The sequence below is a fragment of the Cervus elaphus genome, chromosome 11, assembly GCF_910594005.1.
Source record: "Cervus elaphus chromosome 11, mCerEla1.1, whole genome shotgun sequence".
Classification (NCBI taxonomy): Eukaryota; Metazoa; Chordata; class Mammalia; order Artiodactyla; family Cervidae; genus Cervus; species Cervus elaphus.
The window spans coordinates 18254479-18281279 of record NC_057825.1 but is presented as its reverse complement, the minus strand read 5'-3'; the positions used below and the strand labels follow the sequence as shown (position 1 = coordinate 18281279).

At 37.5% G+C, this 26801-nt stretch overlaps 1 protein-coding gene across 24 annotated transcripts in view; it reads left to right on the top strand.

Annotated features, from left to right (window-relative positions):
- The window catches only part of KIDINS220 (kinase D interacting substrate 220), a 96254-nt gene that overhangs the window by 15712 nt on the left and 53741 nt on the right, over window positions 1-26801 (top strand). For 14 of the 24 annotated variants that reach the window (XM_043917015.1, XM_043917011.1, XM_043917010.1 and 11 more), the window contains 16 exons: window positions 3060-3158; window positions 4047-4148; window positions 6741-6839; window positions 8521-8718; window positions 10407-10505; window positions 12419-12517; window positions 13634-13732; window positions 14857-15034; window positions 18180-18344; window positions 19284-19463; window positions 20563-20728; window positions 22392-22543; window positions 22700-22989; window positions 24122-24262; window positions 25124-25367; window positions 25536-25624. In XM_043917015.1, the coding sequence (XP_043772950.1) occupies window positions 3060-3158; window positions 4047-4148; window positions 6741-6839; window positions 8521-8718; window positions 10407-10505; window positions 12419-12517; window positions 13634-13732; window positions 14857-15034; window positions 18180-18344; window positions 19284-19463; window positions 20563-20728; window positions 22392-22543; window positions 22700-22989; window positions 24122-24262; window positions 25124-25367; window positions 25536-25624 (2400 nt within the window). The remainder of the gene's footprint in view (window positions 1-3059; window positions 3159-4046; window positions 4149-6740; window positions 6840-8520; window positions 8719-10406; window positions 10506-12418; window positions 12518-13633; window positions 13733-14856; window positions 15035-18179; window positions 18345-19283; window positions 19464-20562; window positions 20729-22391; window positions 22544-22699; window positions 22990-24121; window positions 24263-25123; window positions 25368-25535; window positions 25625-26801) is intronic. The other 10 variants (XM_043917017.1, XM_043917013.1, XM_043917018.1 and 7 more) reach the window with 1 other exon arrangement.

Here is a 26801-nt window from a genome sequence, read left to right as displayed (position 1 = left end):
AATAGATATTTGTGAAGTCTTGTATTTTTGTGTGTCAGATGACGTTTTTAGGGTTAGGCATTGAAATGACCATCAAGAATGCTTTAAAATCATGGTGAGATAATGTACCTCCTTAGAATACTCTTAATCACATTTTCTGTTTATTTTAGAGTTTAAAATTCTGAAATATTGTTAAGACAACACATTACTCTTTATAATGTATCAATGAGAGAATTGTTTTCTTTAAGGAGAACTTTAAGAGGGCCATAGTATAGTTTTGAAAATATTTTCAGTGCTTCAGTTATGATATTCAGAATAATATTTATAAGTTTATTTTAAAAATGTAACTGTTCAGATATGCCCTCTGTACACATTACAAGTTTCTCAAGATCTGATTCTTAATCATCTTAGCTCTTATTTGATCTTGGCATGTGCCTAAAGCATAAAGGTGAAGAAAAGGATCATGAAGGCTTCTTATTCTACATTATGTTGAAGTTGAACTGCCTTGATAAAACATGTATTACTTTGCTGATGATGCTTTATGAAGTACAGGTGGTCTGAATTTTTAAGAAACTTCAGCATTCTACCACCTTTCACTTAATATTCTATTGTACAATATAATTTATACAGTGTTCTTCTACAGTATTATACTTACTCTCAAAACTCAGTGAAGTAATGGTATACTTATTTTTATAGAAAGATACAGAACTATTTGTATCTTTCCTTTTGCTGAAAAGAAATGGAAGTACATCGCTATAAAAGTTTAGGGAGAGAAAGTGATGATGTCAGTAACCTAGGCAAAGGATGGATACCTGACAGGCAGGAGGAAAAGGTAGTGTTCTTATTGGCATGTAAAGTAGAAGAGAAATTCATGGAATTACCTAGTTCCCAATATTTTATTAAAAGAACCATACCAGTTTATCAGGTGAATTAATATTAGGTGATTTTTCTATTTTCATAATTCCATTACATTTAGTAATTGAAATTAAAGAAGAGTTCAGTCTCTCTCAATAAATATCTATGTGTAGATATATATTTTAGCATTTCCTTTCCCTGATAGCTCAGTTGGTAAAGAATCTGCCTGCAATGCAGGAGACCCTGTTTCGATTCCTGGGTTGGGAAGATCTGCTGGAGAAGGGATAGGTTACCCACTCCAGTATTCTTGGACTTCCCTTGTGGCTCAGTGATAAAGAATCCGCCTGCAACGTGGGAAACCTGGGTTCAATCCCTAGGTTGGGAAGATCCCCTGGGGAAGGGAAAGGCTACTCCAGTATTCTGGCCTGAAGAATTCCAAGGACTGTAGTGTCTGGTGTCGCAAAGAATCAGACTCGACCAAGCGACTTTCACTTTCACTTTCTTGCATTACAAAATGCTTCAGGCTCTGGTTCATCTTATATTTTCCCTGCCTTATTTCCGTGATCCTCCCTCTTGGAATCAATCAGTTTCCCAAGGGGCCCTAGTTCTTGATATTCTAAAGTGATATTTAGAAACCAATAATCTAGGTGTCGGGTGTACTTATTGCTACTGGAATGTCTCTGCTTCTTGTCCTCCTCAGTGGATAGATGTAGAAAATACATATGGGTATATTAACTTTTGCATGCATGTCACATACGTCTATTCTGTATATCTCTGTGTGTGTGTGTATATATATATGTATATAAATAAAGAGACTCAGTTGATGTGTGTGGTGTATTTTTGTTTTAATGAAAAGACTTGGTTGATAACTGTGAACCCAGTCTACAGTAAGCCTTTCCCATTTTCTTAATTTGTAACACTCTTCTGACTGTGAGAAATCTGGCTCTCACTATCAACACAGAATATTTACTTATTTGTTCAACTCTAGTAAACAAATAGTTTCAGAATTTCTAACCCATACCCTGAGAGAAACAGATTTGCTACTAAATACAGTGTTTGTATACAGTTCTTTTTGTCTGTAGCATTACAGAATTCAAAATACTGCTTTTTGACATTACCTGGATCAGGTTCTAAGTAATTGTGTGATATTCTTGTAATATAATTAATTCATCCTGATCTGTATTCTGTCTGTCTTTCCTATATTCTAGTTGATTTTTTAAAGATTTACATCCAGTAAAATTCACTCTTTGGCGTTCAGTTCTGTGGGTTTTGGCAGGTTGTGATGCCGTTCATCCACCGTAGCTCTGTGCAGAGCAGTTCCATGGCCTCACCTGTACTCCCATGCTGCTTGTTTGTAACCACCCCCTCCACCCACTCCCCAGTCCGTGGCTGCCACTGTCTGTTTTCCCTTTCCGTAGTTTTGCCTTTTTCAGATTAGAGCAGCTTATTTTATTTTACCTCTATTGTGATGATGAAACAGAATCAAAAGGATTAAGTGGTTTATATTCTTGCATCCAAATTTGGATTGGTCCAAATACTGACTTTCTTTTTTTTAAGCAAACAAGACATTCACTTCTTAGTATAATTTGATTACATTTGTCACTTTTATTGAATTGCATGATAGCTAAAGAGAACACTGCTAAAACAAAGAATGTTGCTTTGTAGCTTAGAAGATAGAAAGTTACCATGCCATTAATTCATACTTAATGACTTTGCTCGCCCCTGGAAATCATGATCTATAGATCATTGCCTTTGTATCCTCTCTTTCTTAGCAAGAGGTACGATACTGATCTGGAATTTATAGGATGGGTTTAGATGCAGGATTTGAATGGGATGGCTGGAATCCATCTATGGAAAAAAATCTAGACTCACACCAGGAGGAGAGTATCTAGGGACATAGCATGTTTGCTGAAGGAAAACACTTAAATAGCCAAAATAAATCTTGGAAATTTAGAAGAGTCCAATATGAATGTTCCCTATATCAATTTCCAAAAATATAATACAAACTTTGGAGTAATCATTACTGGACTTAAGAGATTGGACTTTGTCCAGATACGACTGTGTTTTTCCCTGGGGAGTGGGAAAATCACTACATAGTAGTGATTTCTTAAAACAGTGGTTTTATAGAGAATGTTCACAAAAGAAGCTTCATTAATGACATTTTTGTGCTTGGGGACAGTCCAGTGTTTTATTTCCCTCCTCTCTCCCTTTTTTTTTCCCTGAAGGGAGGATGGACGGCTCTTATGTGGGCATGTTATAAAGGCCGTACTGAAGTGGTTGAGCTGCTGCTTTCTCATGGTGCCAATCCAAGTGTTACTGGTCTGGTAAGCGTTAACAAAAACTTCATCTGTAATACAAGTGGTAAGTTCTTTTAGGAAATACTTAGGATTGGTTGTACTTTGGACTTCGTAATGGATAAAATGATCTCAATCTTACTAAAGATAATTCAGAATGTGATTTCAAAACACAAGGGAATTTTTTTCTCAAGCTAAGCTTTTTTCCTCAATTTTTATCAACAAAAAAGCAACTTAAATGTTAATTACAGCTATATAACGTTTCAAAAGGAGATTTTGAAATCCTTTTGTCATCTTGCCTGTGTTCTATGGGTATGCATTCTTAACTTAAGCTCTTTTAAAGAAGAGAGACATTTACCAAATACTCATGTCAGTTTTCTGTGTATTCTTATTGGTTGTAATACATGCATTACTGCTTTGCTTGAAGCTTGCTCTGACTGCAGGTTAAGTAATAATTTTATTGATGGGGGACTCCTTTCACAGTGCATATGTATGTCAGTTCATCATGTACACTTCAAATACCTTACAGTTTTATTTGTCAATTATGCCTTAATACAACTGGGAAAAAAATCAGTTTTATTCAAGTTGATAGAAGGATTATAAAGAAAGGTTTCACATTCTTCTTCTTAGTCTTACCTATTGGCTAGATAATTACCTTAAGTGTGTTGAATCTATAAAAATAAATATGTTCGTAATATATATTTATTTAAGGTTGAGTACATCTCCATTCCCAGTTACATATTCTGAGATTTATGTGTGTTTTTAATGGTCTGTGACTTGACTTTTTAAAAAATATTACCTTGTATTGCTCTCTGTGTTATTTACTCTTAGCAAATGTGTGCTATAGATATCAACCTAAAAGACTTTTTCTTTCCCTCCCTCCCTGTCTACCTCCCCGCCCGTCTGTCTGTCTCCCAGCAGTACAGTGTCTACCCAATCATTTGGGCAGCAGGCAGAGGCCATGCTGATATAGTGCAACTTTTACTGCAAAATGGTGCCAAGGTCAACTGCTCCGACAAGGTAGGTCAACAGAATCTTCCAGGTTCAGTTCATGTTGTGTCCACTCAGTGTGTCTGACTTACAAGGATTTTTATATGATCTTATGAGGCTGCACTGATGTATCTTATGTTTGTATTTATTAATATATCTTATAAAGGCATACATCTCATAGATCGGTTCCCTATAGGTGTTAAAATTGAAAGTGTTAGTCACTCAGTTGTGTCTGATTCTTTGTGACCCCATGGACTGTAGCCTGTCAGGCTCCTCTGTCCATGAGATTCTCCAGGCAAGAATACTGGAGTGGGTTGTCATTCCCTTCTCCAGGGGATCTTCCTGACCCAGGGATGGAACCTGGGTCTCCTGCGTTGCAGGCAGATTCTTTACCATCTGAGCCACCAGGGAAGCCCAAATTGGTACTCAGTATCTTTCCATTGTCTTTTATATCACATTCATCATTCTCAGGAAAGTAGAGTTGATTCCCCAGCTTCATTATTTGAAGTTTTCTGTTGTTGCTCTTCTTTCTATCTTGAGTCCTATCACCCTCTCTGTATTATTGCCAAATTATGTTTTTAAAAATCATTTAAATTAATTATTTATGGCTGTGCTGGGCCTTTACCGATGTTTGTGAGCTTTCTCTAGCTGTGGTTAGCGGGGGCTGCTCTGTGTTGTGACGCGTGGACTTCTCATTGTGTTGGCTACTCTTGTTGTGGAGCATGGACTTGGTAGCTGTGGTGCCCGGGTGTAGGCGCTGCACAGCATGTGTTATCTTCCTGGGCCAGGGATTGAACCCATGTCTCCTGCACTGGCAGGTGGATTCTTCACCACGGAGTCATCGGGGAAACCCCAGATGGTCTTTAAAATTTAAGTTTTGTTCTTTCTCTCTCATACTTAAAATCCTAAGGATGTCAGTCCCTGTTATGATGCATAAAGATAGTCTTTGCCTCCCTTTCTCCTGCTGTCTCTACCCCAGACTACCTTTGCTCGGCTGTCAGATGATGCAGGTTCCTGAGTTCCTGGCAGGTGCTCTTTCACAATGTGGAGTGCCCTCTCCTCCTTCTTTTCTTGGACTTCTAGTCATCCTTCACTCTCAGCTCATGTGCCATCAGTTCCAGAAAGCTCCCCAGGATTTTTTCTATTCACTTTTTAAAAAATCCTTAATACCCCAAATAGGGCTTCTCACATGGCAATAGTGGTAAAGAATCTACATGCTGGTACAGGGAACACAATAGATGCGGATTCGGTCCCTAGGTTGGGGAGATCTCCTGGAGGAGGAGTTCGCAACCTTGTTTTGTTTTCTCGTTTGGAAAATTCAATGGACAGAAGAGCCTGGTGGGTTACAGTGCATGGAGTCGGCAAAAGAGTTGAACACGACTGAGCACAACCCACATATTTGAGAAATGTTTGATTATATCATTCTTTCTTGCTTTGGGAGAGCTTTTCTAGCATCTTTGGTTTCAAAGCCCAGATTTTTTAATTTGACCCCAGTCTTTCTTCCCAGGTTCACTTCTTGCCATTGCTCTACAAATACACTGCACTTTTGGATGCAGAAGATGGTCTACCACTCTGTGAACTTTTATGAGTTTCTGTGAAGTGTGTCTCTTTGTTTATTCTTTTCCCTCTGTTAAAAATGTTACTACCTCCTCTGCGCCATGAACTCCTATTTATTTTCTCAAGGCTCAGTTGAAATGTTATCTTCTCTGTTAAGTCTCCTTAACTTACCCAGTCAATGTGGATGCCTCTTCTTCTGTACTGTCAGTATTCACTGCCCATACCTCCATTAGTGCACAGAAGTTCTCTTAGTCAAGGCTGTTATAAAAAGTAGGCATTCATTAAGCGTTCATGTCAATCTGCAGTCTCCTATGTAGTCAAATGTCACTGCAGTTGTTCTTGTGTCTTTTCATTGCCATGTGAATCTCCCCAAAGGTAAAGCGTTGCTTTTATTCATGATTTATATTCTCTGATGCCTTTTGAGTCATGTTGCAGCAGAAGGTGCTTTTGAGTGCCATTTCTCAGCTGATGTTTATTTTATCAAGCATAGAGGTGAATCTAGGGTGGTGGTGAAGAGCACAGGCTGAATCCAGGCTTGTTGGGTTCATGGATTTTGCTCCACCTCTTAGTAGCTTTGTGACATCGAGCCTGTAATTAGCTTCTTGGGGTCTTGTTTGCTCATCTGTTAAAATGTAATATTGTGATTTGTATTTAATCTTGTGATGAGGATTACACAAGTTAACCTATGTCAACTAGTTAGAACCGTATTTGGCACGTAGCTGTCACTTTTTTTGACTGTAGTCAGATTGTTCGATTTCATATGTCACAAGATACGGGAAGCAAAGAAAGTGTGTTGGAAATTAAAGGCTGTATGACTTTATGATGAAAAATTGTCACTGATTATGAAAGTTAAAGTTGGTTAAAATACATTTCATCCAGTGGTTAACCATCTATTTGGGAGAAATAAAGTGAGAAAAATATGATTCATCTAGGCTTAAAATTATGATTGGTGTAAACTGTAATCTAAAATACTCAATGTGATTTTTATCAAAATTAATGCTGAGAGCTTAGTTTCTTTTAATATATCTTCAATAATAATTTTAAATTTGTTATTTCTTTTAATAGTATGGAACCACCCCTTTGGTTTGGGCTGCACGAAAAGGTCATTTGGAATGTGTAAAACATTTATTGGCCATGGGAGCTGATGTTGATCAAGAAGGAGCTGTAAGTATCTTTTCTACTTAACTGCTGGTAGTAGAGAGATATTTTTAGTTTTGAGAGAGAGAATATTTTTTCCTTAGCATATGTCTAGAAAAATTTCCCTACAGTGTCTAAGTGATACCTAGAAAAACAAACATCTATTATCCTGGTAAATTTAGATATTATATATTACAAACATGTGCTCTTAAGGAGTTTTTGTCAGTGCACATCAATTTTAGGAGGCTAAAGCTCTAAGGAATATCTTTTAGTAATCTTAGTATAAATTAAAGTACTTCCCACATCAAATGATTTGAATTACTAATGTGGAAAGAATTTCTGTTCTTTCAAAATACCTTTTCTTTAAAATTTTAAAATAATGCCATAATTTTTTGATATTTTAAGCTGTAACTTGTTTTACTTCTCTGATTTTAAAATATCAGAAATCAGTGGTCAAAACCTAGATAGCTTAAAAATTAGTTCAGTATATCTTAGTGACTAGGAGTTATGGATTCATTATTGAGTCCCTGTTTGCACCTGACCTGTGCCAGAGTTGCTGGGGGTGGAGGAGACTATCACATCACTTTTCTCTTGAACTTCTAAGAATATAGTTAAAGGAGATGATGTTTATGCACAGGAAACAATATAGTCTTCTGTTATCATAATTATTAGATTATGTGAGGTGGATCATAAAGGATTCTGAGAAGAGTTGCTAGCAAACCTGTGGCTGCAGTGTAACAAGAGTGGGCTCTAAGTCATACTTGACTTCTTGGCATAATACCAACCAGCTCCTCCTATTTTCCGTGGTGGCAGAGCTGCTCACTGCCGACCTTCAAGGGGTGTGGAATACGTTAGTGCTGTGTGGAGACAGAGCATGATTCTTACCCAACCCTGGAAGCCATACTGTTCACCTGCCTCTTTTCTGGGCAGTTTATCAAGTGGATGAGTGGCCTGTCTCTATGTTGACTGCTGAAGAATCTGAAAAGGCTGTGTTATTTAATATTGAGAGTTATGGCTTAGTTCCAGGGGCTGATATAACAACTAAAATATTTCTATAAGGAAATTGCATGCTATCTCAAACTACATAAAAATCTCAAGAATAAATTTTATTTGTTTTGCAGTGAGTCAGATTCTTGTATTAGGTGATTTATTGTTAATAAATTAAATGTGCAGTTTTTAAAAGAACCACTAAAAATAAGACAGTTTTTAAAATGTGGTTTCCAGGTCACTGTAAGAAAGAAGAATATATTACACTGTTATTGAAATATTCTATACTTTTTAATTCATTGTTTCACTTACGTTTTTGTATAGATTTTATTGTAGGCTGTTACTTGTTTAAAGTCTGTTAACCTTACTTTGAATTATTTCATTTAGAATGTGTTTAATTTTGAATCATCCTGTCAGCTATTTTACCATTCAATACTGTAGTGAGAGGATTTGTTCATTGTAAATGAGTCCAAATTTAGGTTATCATTTAAAGATTTTAATGTCAGTCCTCCTGACTGAAGAGAACTAATGCATCTTCAAGAATGGAAAATATGCTTCCTGACCACTTTTGGTATGTTTCTGGTTATTTATGTTGGCATTTTATTATCAGAAATAATTGTTAATTATAGATCACCTATTTGAAAACATCAATTTTTTGACTATGGCATAAATTAAGTTGTCTGAAATGACTAATTTATTGGACTTTTTGTTTGTTTTTTAGAATTCAATGACTGCACTTATTGTGGCAGTAAAAGGAGGCTACACACAGTCAGTGAAAGAAATTTTGAAGCGAAATCCAAATGTAAATTTAACAGATAAGGATGGAAATACAGCTTTGATGATCGCATCGAAGGAGGGACATACAGAAATTGTACAGGATCTCCTTGACGCTGGGACATATGTGAACATACCTGATAGGGTAGGTTGTCTATTTAGAACTTGTCTTCCAGTGGTGATGTTGATGGAAGGTACCTTAACTTCTCAACACCTTTCAACATTCTTCCTGCATAACATATTTAAGATGTTTTATTTCTACCTTTAAAACTAATAAGTTAAAACCTATTTAATCTTTGTGAAAGGTGTTCTTTTCAGTTTTTTAAAAATAATATTGTTATTGAAAATGTGATCTTAAAATCATCCTTACTGTAGGTCTTGTTCATGGCTGGTGTTGTTCATTGTTCTAAGACTTTAGGTACCACTCTTAACACTTAATAGAATTTTCAAGTTTGTATCTCTTGCTCTGACCTCTTCTCAGAAGTATACACTTGCATGTCCATTTCCACTTAAACTCTCCACCTGAGTGTCTAATGGGCCTTTTTATTTTCAGCAAAACAGATGTTTTGTTTGTTTGATCCCAAACCTGCTTTCCCTTCAGACTTCTCCATCTCAGTAAGTGGTCCCACCATCTACCCTGTGTTAAAGACGCATACTGTACACAATAGTCTTGATTTCTCAGTGACCAGAGTCACTCCCCAGTCACTTTCTATCACATCACTCTCTTTTATTTGCATTACATTTATCTTATTTTTTATTTTTGTTTATTGTATGTTGTTGGTTAGTCTCCTCTAGACTATACATTCTCCCAGAGCTGGGACCTTGTCTCACTTATTTCCTAGAGCCTAGAATAGTGCATGGCACATAGTAAGCGATGAAATATTTAGAACCTTGTGTTAATTTCCTAGTTTGAACCCATGTTAATGCTAATATACTCAAAATGTTTCTGCCATGGGTTTATACTTTTAATGTAGTAGTTAAGATACTACATTGTGGCATTAGACTCAGTTCTCAAGGGCCTGCATCTTGAATTGTAGCCCGCCGGGGCCCACTTAAGATTGAGGTGAGCCATAGCTCATGGAATAATCCAACTCAAACCCGTGTAACTGATTTGTAATTTAGCAGTTTAAAAAAAAAAAAGGCCATTTGCAGTATTTGAAGTAGGGAAAGATATAATTAATAATGATTATTGCTTGGTGAATATAATTTCAGGGCAGAGCTACCCTTATGAGGTAATGAATTTCATCTAACCCTTGTGCTGGGGAGAGTCAGTCCTGGGCAGTCTTGGCCTGAACTGCCGAGTGGAATGTAGCTTCTGTTCTGGGAACCAGCCTTCCCCTTAGTTAAACGTGGTGATGAACCCACAGATGGCTCTAGCTTGGCAGCGCCCTTTAGAGTCGGTGGCGTTTGTCAGATAACATGATTCCAAGGGATTTGTGTTACGTAATTTCCAAAGGTTCGTCTGGTTCATTGACAGTCATGGCATCATTTTATTTAATTTACATTTGTAATGAGAGGGTGCCTTCAAAATAGAATGGCTTATTGTTCTGCGTGACTTAGCTTTCTAAAGTTTTGTCCTGGAATTTCAGGTATAAATGTCCTCATTTTGATGTATAGTCTTCTGTCCCTTATTCTACAGGCTATTAATATCAGGTATTAATACTAGTTACCTAAAAACTTCGTTGTTTACAGAAAATATCTGAGATAACTTTTTTCCCCAAGACATTTCAAAAAAAAATTTTATTGTATTAATATATGGTTAATCTTAACTTCAAAACAATATTTTTTGTTTTCCTCATCAATTATCTATTTTTTTTTTTTTTGTCTTTTTAGAGTGGAGATACTGTCTTAATTGGTGCTGTCAGAGGTGGTCATGTGGAAATTGTTCGAGCACTTCTCCAAAAATATGCTGATATCGACATTAGAGGACAGGTGTGTGTGATTACAGACTACTGTCTGTGACTGTAATTGGTAATATATGTTGGTTGATCATAATGTCATTCTTTGGGTTTTCCTATGAAGTTAAACTTATAAACACTAATATATTTAATGGATGCCTGTATTATTAAGTTTCACTGCCATTATTATGAAATTTCTATATTAATGTCAAGTTAGATTTAGATAGAAATGAACCGTAAAGAAGCTCATGTTTTTCAAGTACACCTCCCTTACTAATGTCTAAATATATTCAATCCTGAAATTAGTAGTTTATGATAAGTGAGACATGGCAGCACTTTGAGTGTGTGTCACTTGTTTTCTTTTGTGTTCTTGTTCTGTTTGTCTTCTTCAGCCATGTATTGTTCTTCTATTCCTGTTTTGTTTTTTTTTTTTTTTAAATCTTTCATCTCCTTTCCCCCATTTGCTTGCCTTTCTCAGGACCATTTGGTAGTGCCTGTGGACTTCGTTTAAGGCAGTCACAGCTCACAGAGCTATAAAGGTTATTCATTTTAGGTAAAAGCACTCCTAAAGTTGTAAATTTATTCAGTATGTCAAAAGTTTTTGATTAAAAAAGAAAAAGCTATACTTTACAACCCATTTTGCTGTTGCACAGTCTGCATTTTTGCTCAGTTTTTCCTTGTATACAAATCCATTTTTGAATCAAACTAATAAACATAATGCCAAATGCCATGAGAGTCTTTTAACATGGATCCCTTGCCTGTAAGAAACATGTATTTTAGTTCGGAAGGTTTTAGTTCATTTAGTTTATACTTAAACTTACGTTTTTATCTAAACATAAAAAGTGATGCCACTTTTGATATCAGATAGTGTATGGTTGATTGCCTAGTGAAGATTCAAATGTGAGAGTCTTAAGGTGGTGAAAGAAGACATTAAGGAGAACTTTTGAGGGAAGGTAGAATTTGAACTAAGTTTGAAAAATGGGTCGAGTTTGGATAAAGAAAGGCTGAGTAATTCAGGCAAGGATAGTAGAATAATGGGATGAGAAAGTTTAGGAAAGTGGGAAAGTGAAAGACTGTAGTCCTTAGCTAGTGAATAAATCAGGTTGTTAAAGAGGGTGGGGTGGGAGATAGTAAAGTACAAAGGGATGTAGGACCAGAGAGGCTACAGTGTTAAACTCAGAAGGTTCAGAAGCTAGTGTGCAGTTTTGAGAAGGGAACTGTGTTGAGAAAACCTTGGTGTAGCAAACAGTGTGATAGTGGCCGAAAGTCATTCATTGAGAAAAAAATCATATTTTCACTAAAAGTAGATGCCTTGATCACCTATTTAGGCTTTTATCTAACTCCTTTGTGTCTGTCAATTCTGTTTTCCAACATTTTAATTAGTTTTTGTTTTTCTTCTTTAGCTCTACTTTCAAAATCCATTTGAATCTATTTTTGGTGTATGAACTAGATAGGATTTTAAAGGATCTGATGAAAATCAGTTTATGGGTGTGGGTGGAGGTTAAGAAAGCTGAGATTGATAGAAACAATTCAGCTTATGTTTGTGTAGTACATTCTCGTGCATTATCTTTTGAAAAGATTGGGCAGATGAAAAGCCACAAGCTAAGGTCAGAATATTTACATGACTTCTCAAAGGACACAGCTCAAGTCCTGAAGACCTCCAACACAGTGTGGGGTCCTGAAACCTAATTGTATTCCAGAAGCATAGTTTACCCTATCAGCTGTGTGGGGATGCTGCTTCCTAGTCAAGAAATGTTAAGTTTTCCTCGACTTCTTTTGTAAAGAATTTCCCACAAGTAAATGCAGGGTACAGTTAGGATTATTATTTTCTTTCATGCTGCTGCTTGGTAAGATATATTAATGCTTTCTGACAGAAATGTTAATACTGATGAATTTTTAATACTCTGTCTTATATGAAGTGACTGTTGATTTTTCTAATTAATACAGGACAATAAAACTGCTTTGTATTGGGCTGTTGAGAAAGGAAATGCAACAATGGTGAGAGACATCTTACAGTGCAATCCTGACACTGAAATATGCACAAAGGTATAAATGACATTTCCATCCTTTTAGCAATACCTAGTGCTGAATGTTTGGAGAAGGAAATGGCAATCTACTCCAGTGTTCTTGCCTGGAGAATCCCAGGGACGGGGGAGCCTGGCGGGCTGCCGTCTATGGGGTCGCATAGAGTTGGATGCGACTTAGCAGCAGCAGCAGCAGCAGTGCTGAATGTTAGTACTGCTTATTTTTTTTTCAGTTTTTACAACTGTTGGATATTAGAATTTTACTGGTAGTGTTCTGTATTAAGTTGAGGAGTAGCTTTATATCCTTTTAGGAGTTGTGTATTCACAGCAGAATACACTGTGTAATTTGTTATTTTAATTAGATACTTTCAGAAAGTACAATATCAGCCATTCATAAACTGTGGCCGGGTCATTTCCCCAGAATTATTTTATGTTCCTGTTGTTTGGAATGCCAAACATGTTTCTTTTTAACAGATCATTTCGTGTGGTTATTGGTTCCTCAAACCAACCACTTTAGTCTGTTTTACTCCATGTGAAAAGTATAAAACCGTGTAAGACCTCAGTGATTATATTTGGCCTTCTGTGTAGTAGTAGTTCATAAGGAAAGTATATTTGGAATTCTGAAGTGAAATGGCAGGAGTTCTTCATGAATAAAGCAGACTTATGGAAGCACCCGTAATACAGCCCCGTTTCATCTACCAGAGATTTGGAGCAGTGTTGTCTGAACCAGTGATGGTGACTGCAGTGCCCTGGGATACCTTCTGGTTTGCAGGCCATGGCTCCTTGGAATCTTTTTTCTTTTGGAACTGTGTGTCAGCTGCTCTGACCACATTTTGCTTTTTCCTAATACAGTGCTGAACTGTGGTCTCTCCTTCTTTCTCTTAATTTGGTTTTGAAAGCAATTAGATCATTCTTTAATAAGTAAGTAGTGGGTACAACCCTTGCTTGGCTGAGTGACATGCAAGTATTTTGATACAAATGGTTGGTTGTGAAAGGAAAAGCACTTTCTTGTTAGTTTTTGCAACTGTTTTCTTGAGAACATTTTCGATGTAGACTGGGCAGATATTTGACTTCTTGACGTGTGTTTATGTGACTTTAAACGTATTAATCTGGCAAACCTTTTTATGTGTACCCACAGGATGGTGAAACACCCCTTATAAAGGCTACCAAGATGAGAAACATAGAAGTGGTAGAGCTGCTGCTGGATAAAGGAGCCAAAGTGTCTGCCGTCGATAAGGTAGTCATAAAACTGTGCAGAGAGCATAGGGCAGTTGGTAAGACCAACCTGTATACCTGGTGGACTTAGGGGAGTCTCATGTTATGTTGTGGAGGGAGAGATTACTGACTGGGGATATCTGTGTGGGATTTGGATGCTGTGAGGTCTTGGCTGTCCTGAGAGCGTGCTGAGGAGTGGGCAGGCTCAGTTAAAGAAGTTGCTTACTGGGTGCCCTCTGTGGCTCAGATCAGTTATGGGGAGCTGAGCTACATTGAGCACCATGCAAGGATGATGTCATTAGGGTGGATCTTGTTGCAGAGAAACAAGAGGAAAGAATCAAGATAAGCCACAGGAAGAACGTGGCACATCATTTTCATTTAAGGTTCTAGAGCGACCAGAGTGGGCGGGAACTGAGAATTTCATTTGTTAGCTTTTGGGTCATTGTCTTTAAGAGATGTTTGTAAAGTAAAATGTGGAGAATACTTTGCAGACTAAATTTTTTTTTACATGATAGTTTTCATTAGTGCTGGATGTGAAGAGTAAAGTGATGGAGATTCTAATAAGGAAAGAAGGCAGGTTGATGTTTGAGAGAAGTTAAAGCTGAGGGAATAAAGAGGTGGTAAGTAGGCAGAGAAGGGTGGATACAACAGAGAGGACTCTGAGGGAGGGAATGTAGAGAAAGACGATGATGGGTGACCAAGAGCATGAGGAAAGACAAGTTCACTCGTAGTAGAGAAATACCAACATGGACTGAGATGCTATGTAGACCAATGACGAGAGCATTGTGAAATAGAATATAAATTAGTTGAGGAAGATGGTTGACATCAGTGGACAGTTAGTATCTGAATGGTAGATGGAAGTACCATTAACCTATGATGGAAGTGGATCCAGGGCCTGTGGGAAGCCACAGGGGAAACCTGTTCCTTGTGCTCTTTCATTCTGGAGGCTCTGGGAGAAAGAATACCCAAGAAAAGCTAGGGAGGGAACTAGAGAAAGAAAATTGCAAGGAAGATAGAAATAAAAACTCATATGAAAAATATGGAGAGTTTGGATATTCTCTTATTTTGTAGAGATATAGAAAATGTTATTCTGTATATATGTACATGAGAAATGGGGAAGTTCAAGTGTCCCTTCACTGTTTACAGAAAGGAGACACCCCTCTGCACATTGCTATTCGTGGGAGGAGTCGGAAACTGGCAGAACTCCTTTTAAGAAACCCCAAAGATGGACGGTTACTGTATAGACCCAACAAAGCAGGCGAGACTCCCTACAATATTGACTGTAGCCATCAGAAAAGTATTTTAACTCAAATATTTGGAGCCAGTAAGTATTGGGTTTTGTATCTGCCTGAGGTTTTAAGAAATGAACATCTATGAAAAAATTAAGAGAATGACAGCAGTTTTGTGTTTATCACTTAACCAGAGATTATAAAAGTTGAAAATGTTATTACTTTGCTGTAGAAAAGTAACTTCTTCCTGTCTAGAGTTCCTTTGCATTATATTGGAGCATTCTAAATTAAGTACATTCAGAGTCAATGGTAGCTTTTAAAACCTTCAAAAATCTAGCCTACTTTTCTGAAAATCTCTTCCCCCTGTTATTCTCTCAGGTAGACTTTGTTCTTTGGTCAAACATGCTCTGTTTTCAGTGAGTGGCTCTCAACCTCTGCTTGTGTTGTGCCCGCTCCATTCCCATGAATGTTCTTGTTAAAATCCTGTCTCTCCAAGGTTGGGGTCAGCTGTCTCCTTCTCAGTGACCTTTTGACTGATCTGCCTGCTGCTGCTAAGTCGCTTCAGTTGTGTCCGACCCTGTGTGACCCCATAGATGGCAGCCCACCAGGCTCCCCCATCCCTGGGATTCTCCAGGCAAGAACACTGGAGTGGGTTGCCATTTCCTTCTCCAATGCGTAAAAGTGAAAGTGAAGTTGCTCAGTTGTGTCCAACTCTTAGTGACCCCATGGACTGCAGCCCACCAGGCTCCTCCATCCATGGGATTTTCCAGGCAAGAGTACTGGAGTGAGGTGCCATTGTCTTCTCCGGACTGATCTGCCTAACCAGATGAAATTTTTGCACCATTTGAGTACTTAAGCACTGTGTTAATAATCCTTTTTAAATACCTATTACATACGGCCTTTTATTTTGTTTCTTTTAGAATTTTCTCCCAGATTCCAAGTTATTCAGGGCAGGCATTCTTTCTTCTTATCTTGTATCCTCCATAACACCTCGCATAATGCCTTGAATATTGTACTAAAGTAGTTTTTGCTTATAGAGGATGCACATGAGAATCTAATCATTCACATGTGGTCTTTTGAAATATGGAGCAATTTTCTACTCAAATTAAAAAGAGACATGTTAGTCCTAGAAACCAACAGGAGAGAGTGGAACCCTGCCACCTTTCAGTTTAGCTGTTTATTTACATCTTGTTTTTAAATTTTAAGTATGATTCTATTGTATTAAGTTTTGTAATGCATACATTAAATTTTAAGGATGAAAACACAAATATAGTAGAAAAAAAGTGCAATCTTCCCGTTGTCCCTTATATTTCCTAATTTGTCATTGTTTGTACAAATTGTAAATTCTTTACATTTCTAAAAATGTTTTATGCTATATATGTATATAGCCTTAAAAAACACTTGAGATACTGTATTATAAAAGTTTTAAATGATTGTTGCATAATCTTTCAATCAGTTTTAATAGTATGGTCAGTTCTTTATTGATAAATACTTGGTTTGTTTTGCACTTAAAAGCTAGTGCTTCAGTGAACATATTTGTACAAATATCCATTAACTCTTATTTTTAGGATTATTTTCTTGGAATAAACTTCCAGAAGTAGAACTGGCAAGTCACTGGGTATTCAGTTTTGATAGACTTTCCAAAATGGTTGTAACAATCTCTTCTTCCTTAGGCTGCATTTGTGCAATTCCCTACAACCTTGCTAACACTGGATATTTCAGCTTCCTTTTTTTTTTTTTCCATTTATTTTTATTAGTTGGAGGCTATTTCCAGCTTTCTGATTAACCTTTGCTAATCAGATTGATAAGAAAAAAGTTTCATTTTAATTTCCATTGTAAAATTATTAGTGAGATTGAGATCTTTTAATAACATTCATAGCCTATTTGCAGTTTTGCTCGTTTCCTCTTTGATTCCTTTGTCCTCTTTTTTAAAAAATTATTTAATAAAATTGACTTTTGTGTTTTTAAGGATATTGATCCTGAATTCAGCTATATAGATTATTCTTTGTTTATGGTGATGGGAGTTTTTTTATTCCCCATTCGAAAGGTATATAAATCTGTAGTTTGCTGACCTTTTCTTGCAGCTCTGGCTTTAATATTATATTGAGAAGGAAAGGTCTTTTTCCACACAAAGATTTTTAAAGGTTTTTGTCTTATATTTTCTTGTACTTTTATAGTTTTACTCTTTACGTTTAATTTTTTGTTTCAGAAATGTATTTTTGTTGAAGTATGAGATGTAGAGTTTTAATTTCATTAAAAAGAAGGGGGAAAAAAAAAAGAATGGCTTACTTCTCCCAATACCACCTACTAATTCATCCTTTCCCCACTGATTAGACATGCCACTTACATTAATATCCTGTGTGAGTTCTATGGTATTGTAATTATTGTCATTTTAGAATGTATTTTGATTCTTCTCCAAAGAGAGCTAATTATTGGTAGTCTTTAAATTTTTTTCATACCTATTCTTGCTTTTTAATTTTTCAGAATATTCTCATCGATTTTTATTGAGATTGCCTTAAAGTGATTGATTAATTTGGGGAGAATTGCTATTGTTTAGTCATTGACCCTTTCTGTTTGGAACCATAGAATAATTTTTTTCTCTGCTTATCTCTTGTGTTTTTAACTAACATTTTATAGCCTTATTTTTATTCATACTGTACATATTAAATTGATTCCTATTGACTAGTTTCTGTTTTAATCTTTTTATTGATTTTATAATATACTTTACTCCACATTTTAGTATCCTTGAAGTTGGACTTTGTCTTATAATTGATGGGTGAGAAAGCATTGTGTCATAATTTGGCAACATTTCTTCTTCTCTCAGTTGAACATAATAATGATGCCTTTTGTAATTAGTAGGTATTTAAGTTCTGTGAAATATGATATTAACTTATTAATCTCTGAACCTATTTTTACACAGGTCTAACCCTGGTGGCTTAGACAGTAAAGAATCTGCCTGCAAAGCAGGAGACTGGGGTTCAATCCCTGAATCAGGACGATCCCCTGGAGAAGGGAATGGCAACCCACTCCATATTCTTGCCTGGAGAATCCCATGGACAGAGGAGCCTGATGGGCTATAGTCCATGGGGTTGCAGAGAGTCAGACACGACTGAGCAACTAACACTTTCAACCTTTTTTTTCCTTTACTTGAGTAAACAATTAATACATGGAGAATTGATACTCCTTTATAATAATAATGTCTCTTTTTAATGTTAGGGTATCATGTGTTTATAATTACAGGACACTTGTCTCCTACCGAGACAGATGGTGACATGCTTGGTTACGATCTGTACAGCAGTGCCCTGGCAGATATTCTCAGTGAGCCTACCATGCAGCCGCCCATTTGTGTGGGCCTTTATGCACAGTGGGGAAGTGGTAAATCCTTCTTACTCAAGAAACTGGAAGGTAAAGGGCTTGTTTATAAAGTGTCTGCACATATAACAACGTTTTCTCTTGTGTGTTTTTTAAGTAAAAATAGAGTTTTATGTATGGATATGTGGTTGATCCTCCACCCAGTCATTTGAGTTCTCTTTCTAAAACAAAGGTCCAACTGCATTAGAACCCCTCTGTAGCAGATTTCCTGCCTGCACTGTTTATAGATATCTTAAACCTATAGGTATCTTAAATTAGGGCCCTTTGCAGACATGTCAGCTTGTGTGCTCCTACCTGCCAGCACTACCTCTTGTGCATGTTCAGTGGTGTAGTTACAGATGGCTGTTTGCTCTTGTAGGCGCAGACACACTTACTGAGTGGCTCCTCTACATCTCCCCCCACCTCTGACCTGAGACCCCACTCCTTTTGCTTGGCAAAATCTTACTCATTTCTTCAAGGACAGGTTTCAATATCACCTGTAAATTTTTCTTTTTTTAACTAAGTTTTGTAGTAGGAATGAATGACTTGTTTCCGGCTCATTTGGGCTCACCTTTAAGAGCAGTGATCCTCAAATGTAACTGGAGGGAGAAGGGATGAGGAGTCGCAGAGGAATGGTGGTGCTATGTTTTCTGAAGACACATAGCAAAGTAATAATTTTTAGTTTTATATATGGAAACAATACTTTGTTGGTTGCATTAATACAAATCTCAAAATACCAACAAAACCTTGACAGTTGGGAATATATGAGAGAGGATTTTGTGCATTTTCAGTAGGAAGCAAGAGAGTGGGTAGGGCAAGGGTCAAGGGTAAATGTGCCCCCAAAGAATGAGATTCTTAGCAAAAGCTAACATTGGTTAGCATGGTTAAGTAGCAACATTCTAGCTAGGTAATTGTTTGTAGTGAAAATGTGAAATTTTCAAAATGTTTTATTTTTTTAAACAAATAATGTTTTCTTATTAATTTCTCTTTCAGATGAAATGAAAACTTTTGCAGGACAACAGATTGAACCTCTGTTTCAGTTTTCATGGCTTGTGGTGTTTCTGACCCTGCTGCTTTGTGGAGGGCTTGGTTTATTGTTTGCTTTTACAGTAGACCCAAATCTTGGAATTGCAGTGTCATTGAGCTTCTTGGCTGTCTTGTATATATTTTTTAGTAAGTCTTTGCCTTTTATCTTTTTCAAAAATGTAGAGAATGCCAAAACTCATTGTTTTATTTAGAATTGTATCTGTGTCTGTCTTCTAAAGTCTGTAAGTGGTTTTCCTATTTTGGTGAGAAGATTGATTTTTTGCTATTTTGTAAGTTGGCTTAGAGGAGCATTGTCCCCAGCCTGCCTGGCAAAACTTTATTTATTTATTTACTTATTTTTTTCTGGCAAAACTTTAAAAGCTAGTGCACTACTTGTTAATATTGAAGCAGAACTTTAAATTACTTTTCCTTTTTTATGTTAATGATTTGTATTTGAATCTTTTTTGAAAATCTTCATAGACATCATGGCATGCTCTTGATCATTTTGATCATGACTGTGATTTTTATTTTATCTAAAAGTAAGGTAATAAATATATATAATCCCTGTTTTTCGGAGTGTCTTCAGTTGCAAGAAAGGAAATAGGTTTACTGTTGGTAACTTCAGCAGTCACAAGTAGAGATAAAACCAGTCATTCTTAACATTTGAATCTGAACTAAAGGATATGCTTTGGTTAAGGCATTATCCTTCTGATTGTGTCTATTATGTCATATTTTAGTCAACTTACTTTCTGTTTTTCACATACCTGATAATATGTTTTTGCTTTTGCTATTGCTCAGATGCTCAGTCGTGTCCAACTCTTTGTGACCCCGTAGACTATAGCCCACCAGACTCCTCTGTCCATGGGATTTTCCCAGCAAGAATACTGGAGTGGGTTGCCATTTCCTACTCCAGGGGATCTTCCTGACCCAGGGATTGAACCCAGATCTCTTACGTCTCCTGCATTGGCAGGTGGATTCTTTACCACTAGCTCCACCTGGGAAGCTCCACCTGGGAAGCTCCACCTGGGAAGCTCCACCTGGGAAGCTCCACCTGGGAAGCTCCTGATGTATGTTGGGGAAGGTTAATTAGTTGAGGAATTCTTTGAGAACTAGTTAGGAAATAACAAGGGACCATTAAAATTATGTAAGCCTACCTGTCACTACTTGATACTTGACTGTTTGCAGAAAAGAGGCTGCTTGACTAATGATTGTTCTGGATAATTTTTTTTAAAACCTTGACTTTTAGTTGTCATTTACTTTGGTGGACGGAGGGAAGGAGAGAGTTGGAATTGGGCCTGGGTCCTCAGTACTAGATTGGCAAGACATATCGGCTACTTGGAGCTCCTCCTCAAATTGATGTTTGTGAACCCACCTGAGCTGCCAGAGCAAACCACTAAAGCTCTGCCTGTGAGGTGAGTTGGTCCCTTAGACAGAAGTAACTTTTAATAAAATGAAGCAAATGAAAGTTGATAATGCATCTTTTCTCATGTTTTCTTAAGGGAGCAAAAAAAACATTGGTCCCTTAAACTTTTTTAATGTGAGAAATAAAACAAACATGCCCTGGTCAAATCACTTGGAAAACTCTTCATACTATATCTCCCTCTTGTACATTATAGGATCAGAGACACCTTTTCATAAAAAATCATATTTAACTTTGATTTGCCAAATTTTATTAAGAGTGAAGCCCCACATTCCCCCCCTTATGATACCTGTTGCCATCCTTTGGACAAATCAGTAAAGAGTACTGGGTCTAGGTTGGAGTCCTGGAACCTTTTGACATCAGGATGTGGTCTTGGCAACTCAGCATGTGCTCCGAGCTGTTGTTTCCTCATCTGTGGATATGTATGTACCCACTCCTCTAAAGTTATCATCATATCAAATAGGGAAGGTATGAGCAAACAGTTCAGAAAAGATGAGAAACTTGTAAGTCAAAGAGTAAAGGAAATCTGGAGGGCCCCAGAGGAAGTAAAATGGAAAAAAAGGTTAAAGAACTGAAAGCAAAAGAAATTCAACAGAAATTAGTAAAATAATTAAATATGGAAAGATTAAGAATTTAGAAATTATTGTAAGATAAAATATGTGTAAGTTAAGCTGAAAGTGAATGGCCCAAACCTGGTAAGACATCAGAACTATGAGAGGAAGATAAAAATAAAATCTTACAGGTAAATAAATGGTATATAGGATTAAGTGTTAAGAAAAGGATTTAAAATGAGAAGTTAAAATGAAAAACATAAAAATAAAGCATACAGAGTAGAATAAAAAAAAGTTGGGGAAGATATTTTTACATAAATTAAAAGCATTTAAAGTTAATGAGATCATTATCTTTTAAAAAGTTAGAGCAACTAAAATAGCATTAATTTAATTAAGACCAAGTATATATAGAGTACACTGTGATCCTGGATTGTATTTTGAAAGCAATGCCTGTCTACAGGATTGAGTTGAGAGTTTAGCAGTAGAAAGGAATAAAGGAACTAATGCAGAAGTAATACCCATTCAGAGGCTCAAAATGCAAATAATTCAGTTATTTCACAGAACAACTAGGAAAAGAATATAACTTCTTTCTCAACCCCTGGTAGATGAGTAAGCTATAAATAGGACATTCTGAAGCTTGAGTTTTTAAATGGCATCAAGTTCTTAATTACTATACTATTTTCTCAAGGTTCTAATCTCTTCAGTTGGTGTTTACAAAATGTTCTTTGTGCGGCTCTTTCTGACTAATGTGGGGCACCACCGTTGAATTGTTGTCATGAGATCTGGGAGATGTCTGGCTCCTTTGTCTAAGTTATGTCATAACCTTTTCCCTTTTCTGCTTTTAGTCAGAATTGCTTCATATAACTCTCCTAATTTAACATTTGTTACTGTCATTTCCTAAGAAAAGAATATAAGCTGTTAGAAATGGAAGATACCTAATTACAAATAGAATTTTAAAAACAATGTCTTGACAGAGACATGAAGGAAACACCGAGCTACGTGATAGACATAATGTATGTTGAAACTGTTTCTTTAGGTAGCGGCATAACATTTTCTTTCCTCTTTCCCCAAGCGGCATAACATTTTCTTTCCCCTTTCCCCAAGGTTTTTGTTTACAGATTATAATAGACTGTCCAGCGTAGGTGGGGAAACTTCAATGGCTGAAATGATCGCCACCCTCTCGGATGCTTGTGAAAGAGAGTTTGGCTTTTTGGCAACCAGGCTTTTCCGAGTGTTCAAGACTGAAGATACGCAGGGTAGGACCTTTTCTTCTTTCTGTATATGGAGGGGTTGAAGATGGTATGGACAAAATGCATGGAAACATGAACATCAGGTTCATCATATGCTGTCACTGTAATGATTGGGACTTTCTGGATGCTTGAGATGTTAAATCCATTTGTTGTATTTTACAGGTAAAAAGAAATGGAAAAAAACGTGTTGTCTCCCATCTTTTGTCATCTTCCTTTTCATCTTTGGCTGCATTATTGCTGGGATTACTCTTCTGGCTATATTCAGAGTTGACCCCAAGCATATGACAGTGAATGCTGTCCTCATATCAATTGCGTCCATAGTGGGGTTGGCGTTTGTGCTCAACTGTCGAACATGGTGGCAGGTGCTGGATTCACTTTTGAATTCTCAAAGGAAACGCCTCCATAATGCTGCCTCCAAACTGCACAAACTGAAGAGTGAAGGATTCATGAAAGTAAGCACTCCTTGCTTGTTAGAAAATAATTCTGGGAATTCTCTGGTTGTCCAGTGGTTAGGACTCTGCTTTCACTGCCAAGGGCCCAGGTTTGATCCCTGGTCAGGGAACTAAGATCCCATATAAACCATGTGGTGTGGCCAAAAAAAAAAAAAAAAGAAAATAGTCCTAATGTAAACATGCTCCCATGACCATGATCACTGGGGCTTTAGGGAGTCTATTTTCTAACTGTTAGAGAATTGCAGTTGTTTTTAGTTATAATCCAGATTTTTCCTATGAAAAATGCATGTATAGTGTGGAAAAAGTTATAACAGGAACATCTTTTTATAAAACCGACTTTTACCAGATCCTCATAGAGTTAACTATAGCTTCAGCACTTTGGCCCCCTGATGCGAAGAACCAATTCATTGGCAAATAGCCTGGTGCTGGGAAAGATTGAAGGCAAAGGAGAAGGAGATGGCAGAGGATGAGATGGTTAGATAGCATCACCGACTCAATGGATATGAATTTGAGCAAACTTGAGGAGATAGTGGAAGACAGAGGAGCCTAATGTGCTGCAGTCCGTGGGGTCGCAGAGTCGGACACAACTTAGCAGCTAAACAGCAACAGCAGAGTTAGCAGATACCCCTCAGGTGGTAGTTACTACCTAATAGTTTAGGTTGCTCTGCAGCCTGGTAGAGTAGACAAATTGAACCACCAAAACATAGAAGATAGGAATGTATTTTTTAGAGTAAAAAAGGACTTTATACAATTATCCACAGCCTCTTCCTTTGATCAAGGTCACATGCCATCTGGCAGCCAGTTGTGGTGAGGCATGTAGATCATTTGGATTTGCATTCTGATCTGTTTTCTGACCTTCAGAGCATGTGATCTTGGCATATAAGTCACTTCAGCCAAGTTTGTCCTTTTAAAATGTGTATGACATTGTCTACCTCTTTGTAAGAAATGCTCTAATTTAGATGAAGGCACTTTGTAAATGGTGACACATTCACTACAGTTCCACTAAATGGAACCACAGCTGGCAGCAAGCACTTTGGGTTTCTTTTCTTCCAGTAGGTGACTTTCAGGCTCTTTAAGAGAGGTACTTAAGTTTCTCGTATCTTCAGCACAGTGTATCCTTTCTTTTGCACAGGTTCTTAAGTGTGAAGTGGAATTGATGGCCAGGATGGCAAAAACCATTGACAGCTTCACTCAGAATCAGACAAGGCTGGTGGTTATCATCGATGGATTAGATGCCTGTGAGCAGGACAAAGTACTCCAGATGCTGGACACTGTACGTCTTAACCATCTTGAAACTTGTAACTGTCACGTATGTGGCAGCTGAGAGGAACAGCTTCATGAATATCTTAAGTGGAATTTGAATACCATTTTTTCTTTTATAAAAACAACTGTGTGTTTTATGCAGAAACAGCAGAAGTTTCATCCCAAGCACATTTAACCAATTTTAGGTTAATGGCATTGTGAGGGGAAACGTGAATGGGGGGGGTCTCTAAAGTCCAGGGTGTGACTCCAGCATTTCTGTACAGATGGTTATGGTTAGAATATAGATAGGGGTGGGGAGACCACAGAATTTGTGGAGTTTTTGTTAAAAAGTAAGAAAGGTCAGTGGCTTTCTGCAAGGTCTGGTATAAACAGCGGTGTGTGCCTGTGGTCAGAGACCAGTGTGTGCAGTTCACCGTGTCTGCTTGTATTTCTCATGTGTGTGGATCTTACTAGATGAGTGTGTGCAGTGCACCATGTCTGCTCATGAGCACTTCATGAGTGTTTCTCATGTGTGTTGCTTTTACTAGACCAGTGTGTACAGTGCATCGTGTCTGCTCATGAGTATTTCATGAGTGTTTCTCATGTTTGTGGATCTTACTTCTTAATGTAGATCCTGAGGGTCTCAATAGGACAGGACCAGTTGTTTCCTTCGGAGATTCTATCACTGTCAAATGTTGAAAAATTGTCAGGTGGTGAAAAACCAGATTGAGACTTCAAGAAAATTTGTTTTCACATAGAATAACATTTGAATGAGAAGGAAATGCTATTTTTAAAATGTAGTCACAAAGGCTAACACAGAATTTGAAGAGAGGTTTTGTTACTTTGGATAATTTAAGTTTTTTACTGTGATTATACATTTCTTCTACCACAGGTCCGAGTTCTGTTTTCAAAAGGCCCATTCATCGCCATTTTTGCAAGTGATCCACATATTATCATAAAGGCAATTAATCAGAACCTCAATAGTGTGCTTCGTGACTCAAATATCAATGGGCATGACTATATGCGCAATATAGTTCATCTGCCCGTTTTCCTCAACAGTCGGGGACTAAGCAGTGCAAGAAAATTTCTTGTAACTTCAACAACTAATGGAGATGTTCCATGCTCAGATAATGCAGGTAAAGATCAAGTTCCTTGGGTACTTTGGGTTTGAAGTGGTTCTGTAGTTTTTCATTTTGCATCTCCTCTTACCTTGAAAAGTATTGTTTGAATTTCTCATGACTCTTTAAGTATCATTTACAGCAGAGTTTCAGGACAAATTGTGCTTTCTTGATAAACTCTTTTAGGGATGCAGGAAGATGCTGACAGAAGAGTTTCACAAAACAGCCTTGGAGAGATGACAAAACTTGGTAGCAAGACGGCCCTTAATAGACGGGTAAGATAGTGTATGTTTTGAGCCATTTGTTTATATTGCTGCTGTTTAAGTAAAACCAAGGTGCGGCCACTTAATATTTTATAAATACTGCATTGAGCTCATAAAGTACATTTTATCCTTGGTGGTTTTTCAGGGAATGTCTGAATCTAGAGCCATAATAACTGTAAATTATATAGGAGTGCCCAGTCTCTCCCAGCCTGCTCTCAGCCCAGGTCCCACTCCAGACCAGTTGAATCAGAACCTCTGAGAGTGAGATTTGACAGCTTCCCAGATGATGTCACTGGGGGCAGAGAACCGCTGGGTTCATCCCAGGACAGGTTGTGCTTGTCCCAGGGCCCATTGTCACCACAACTGTAAAGGGGAGAGGCTTGTGGTGTGAGAACCAGTCTTTGCTGTGTTGTCCCATTGGCTGACCACCTGCCCTAATGTTTGTGAGGTGTGCGCTCTTTTTTCCTATCCCCACAAAGTGACCTTGTGTGCCTTTCCCAGTCTGTTGGTTGTCTCTTGTAGACACTGTAGTTTCCCTGCCCTGCCCTATCCTAGGAGCCTTTTGTAAAGAACTGGGGCTATTATAAGACAGGAGATGTACCTTTGCAGCTAAGTGATGGTAACAGTGCTGCTTATGGATGGCGAACTTGGTCTAGCATCAGATATTTCCCACTACCCGCCCCCCCCCCCCCCCACCGCAGTTTGCGAATCTTTAATTGGGACAGTTTACATTTTAAAAACTATTTTCAGGTATTTTGATCTTATGCCTTTACCATGTTCAAGTATGGATGCAGAAATAATATTATGAAGGATAATTGACAGCTCTAAATTAAAAGTGGGATATGAGTTGCCATTTAGAATTTCTGTCCTGGGAGCCTGGACTGTTGGGTTCCCTTGTCTCATGACCTTAGATGAGAACCACCCTCGTTGTGCCTGCTTTTCCTGATTGGATGGGACCCCCACCCATCCCACCCAGTAGAGAGCCTTTCATTCTTACTAGACATGAGGATACAGCAGCTGTGCCCTTTCAGTAGTTGTCACGTTTGAAAATAACCTAAAAATCAAAATGCTGAATCCTTAAATCTGGGCAAGGGGTTACTTGCTTTATTATCAGGGTTCCTGTAGATACTGAGCTGCCATAAGAGTTTGAATTGAATTTTCTTTATACAGTTCAGCTTATTTGTAGTTT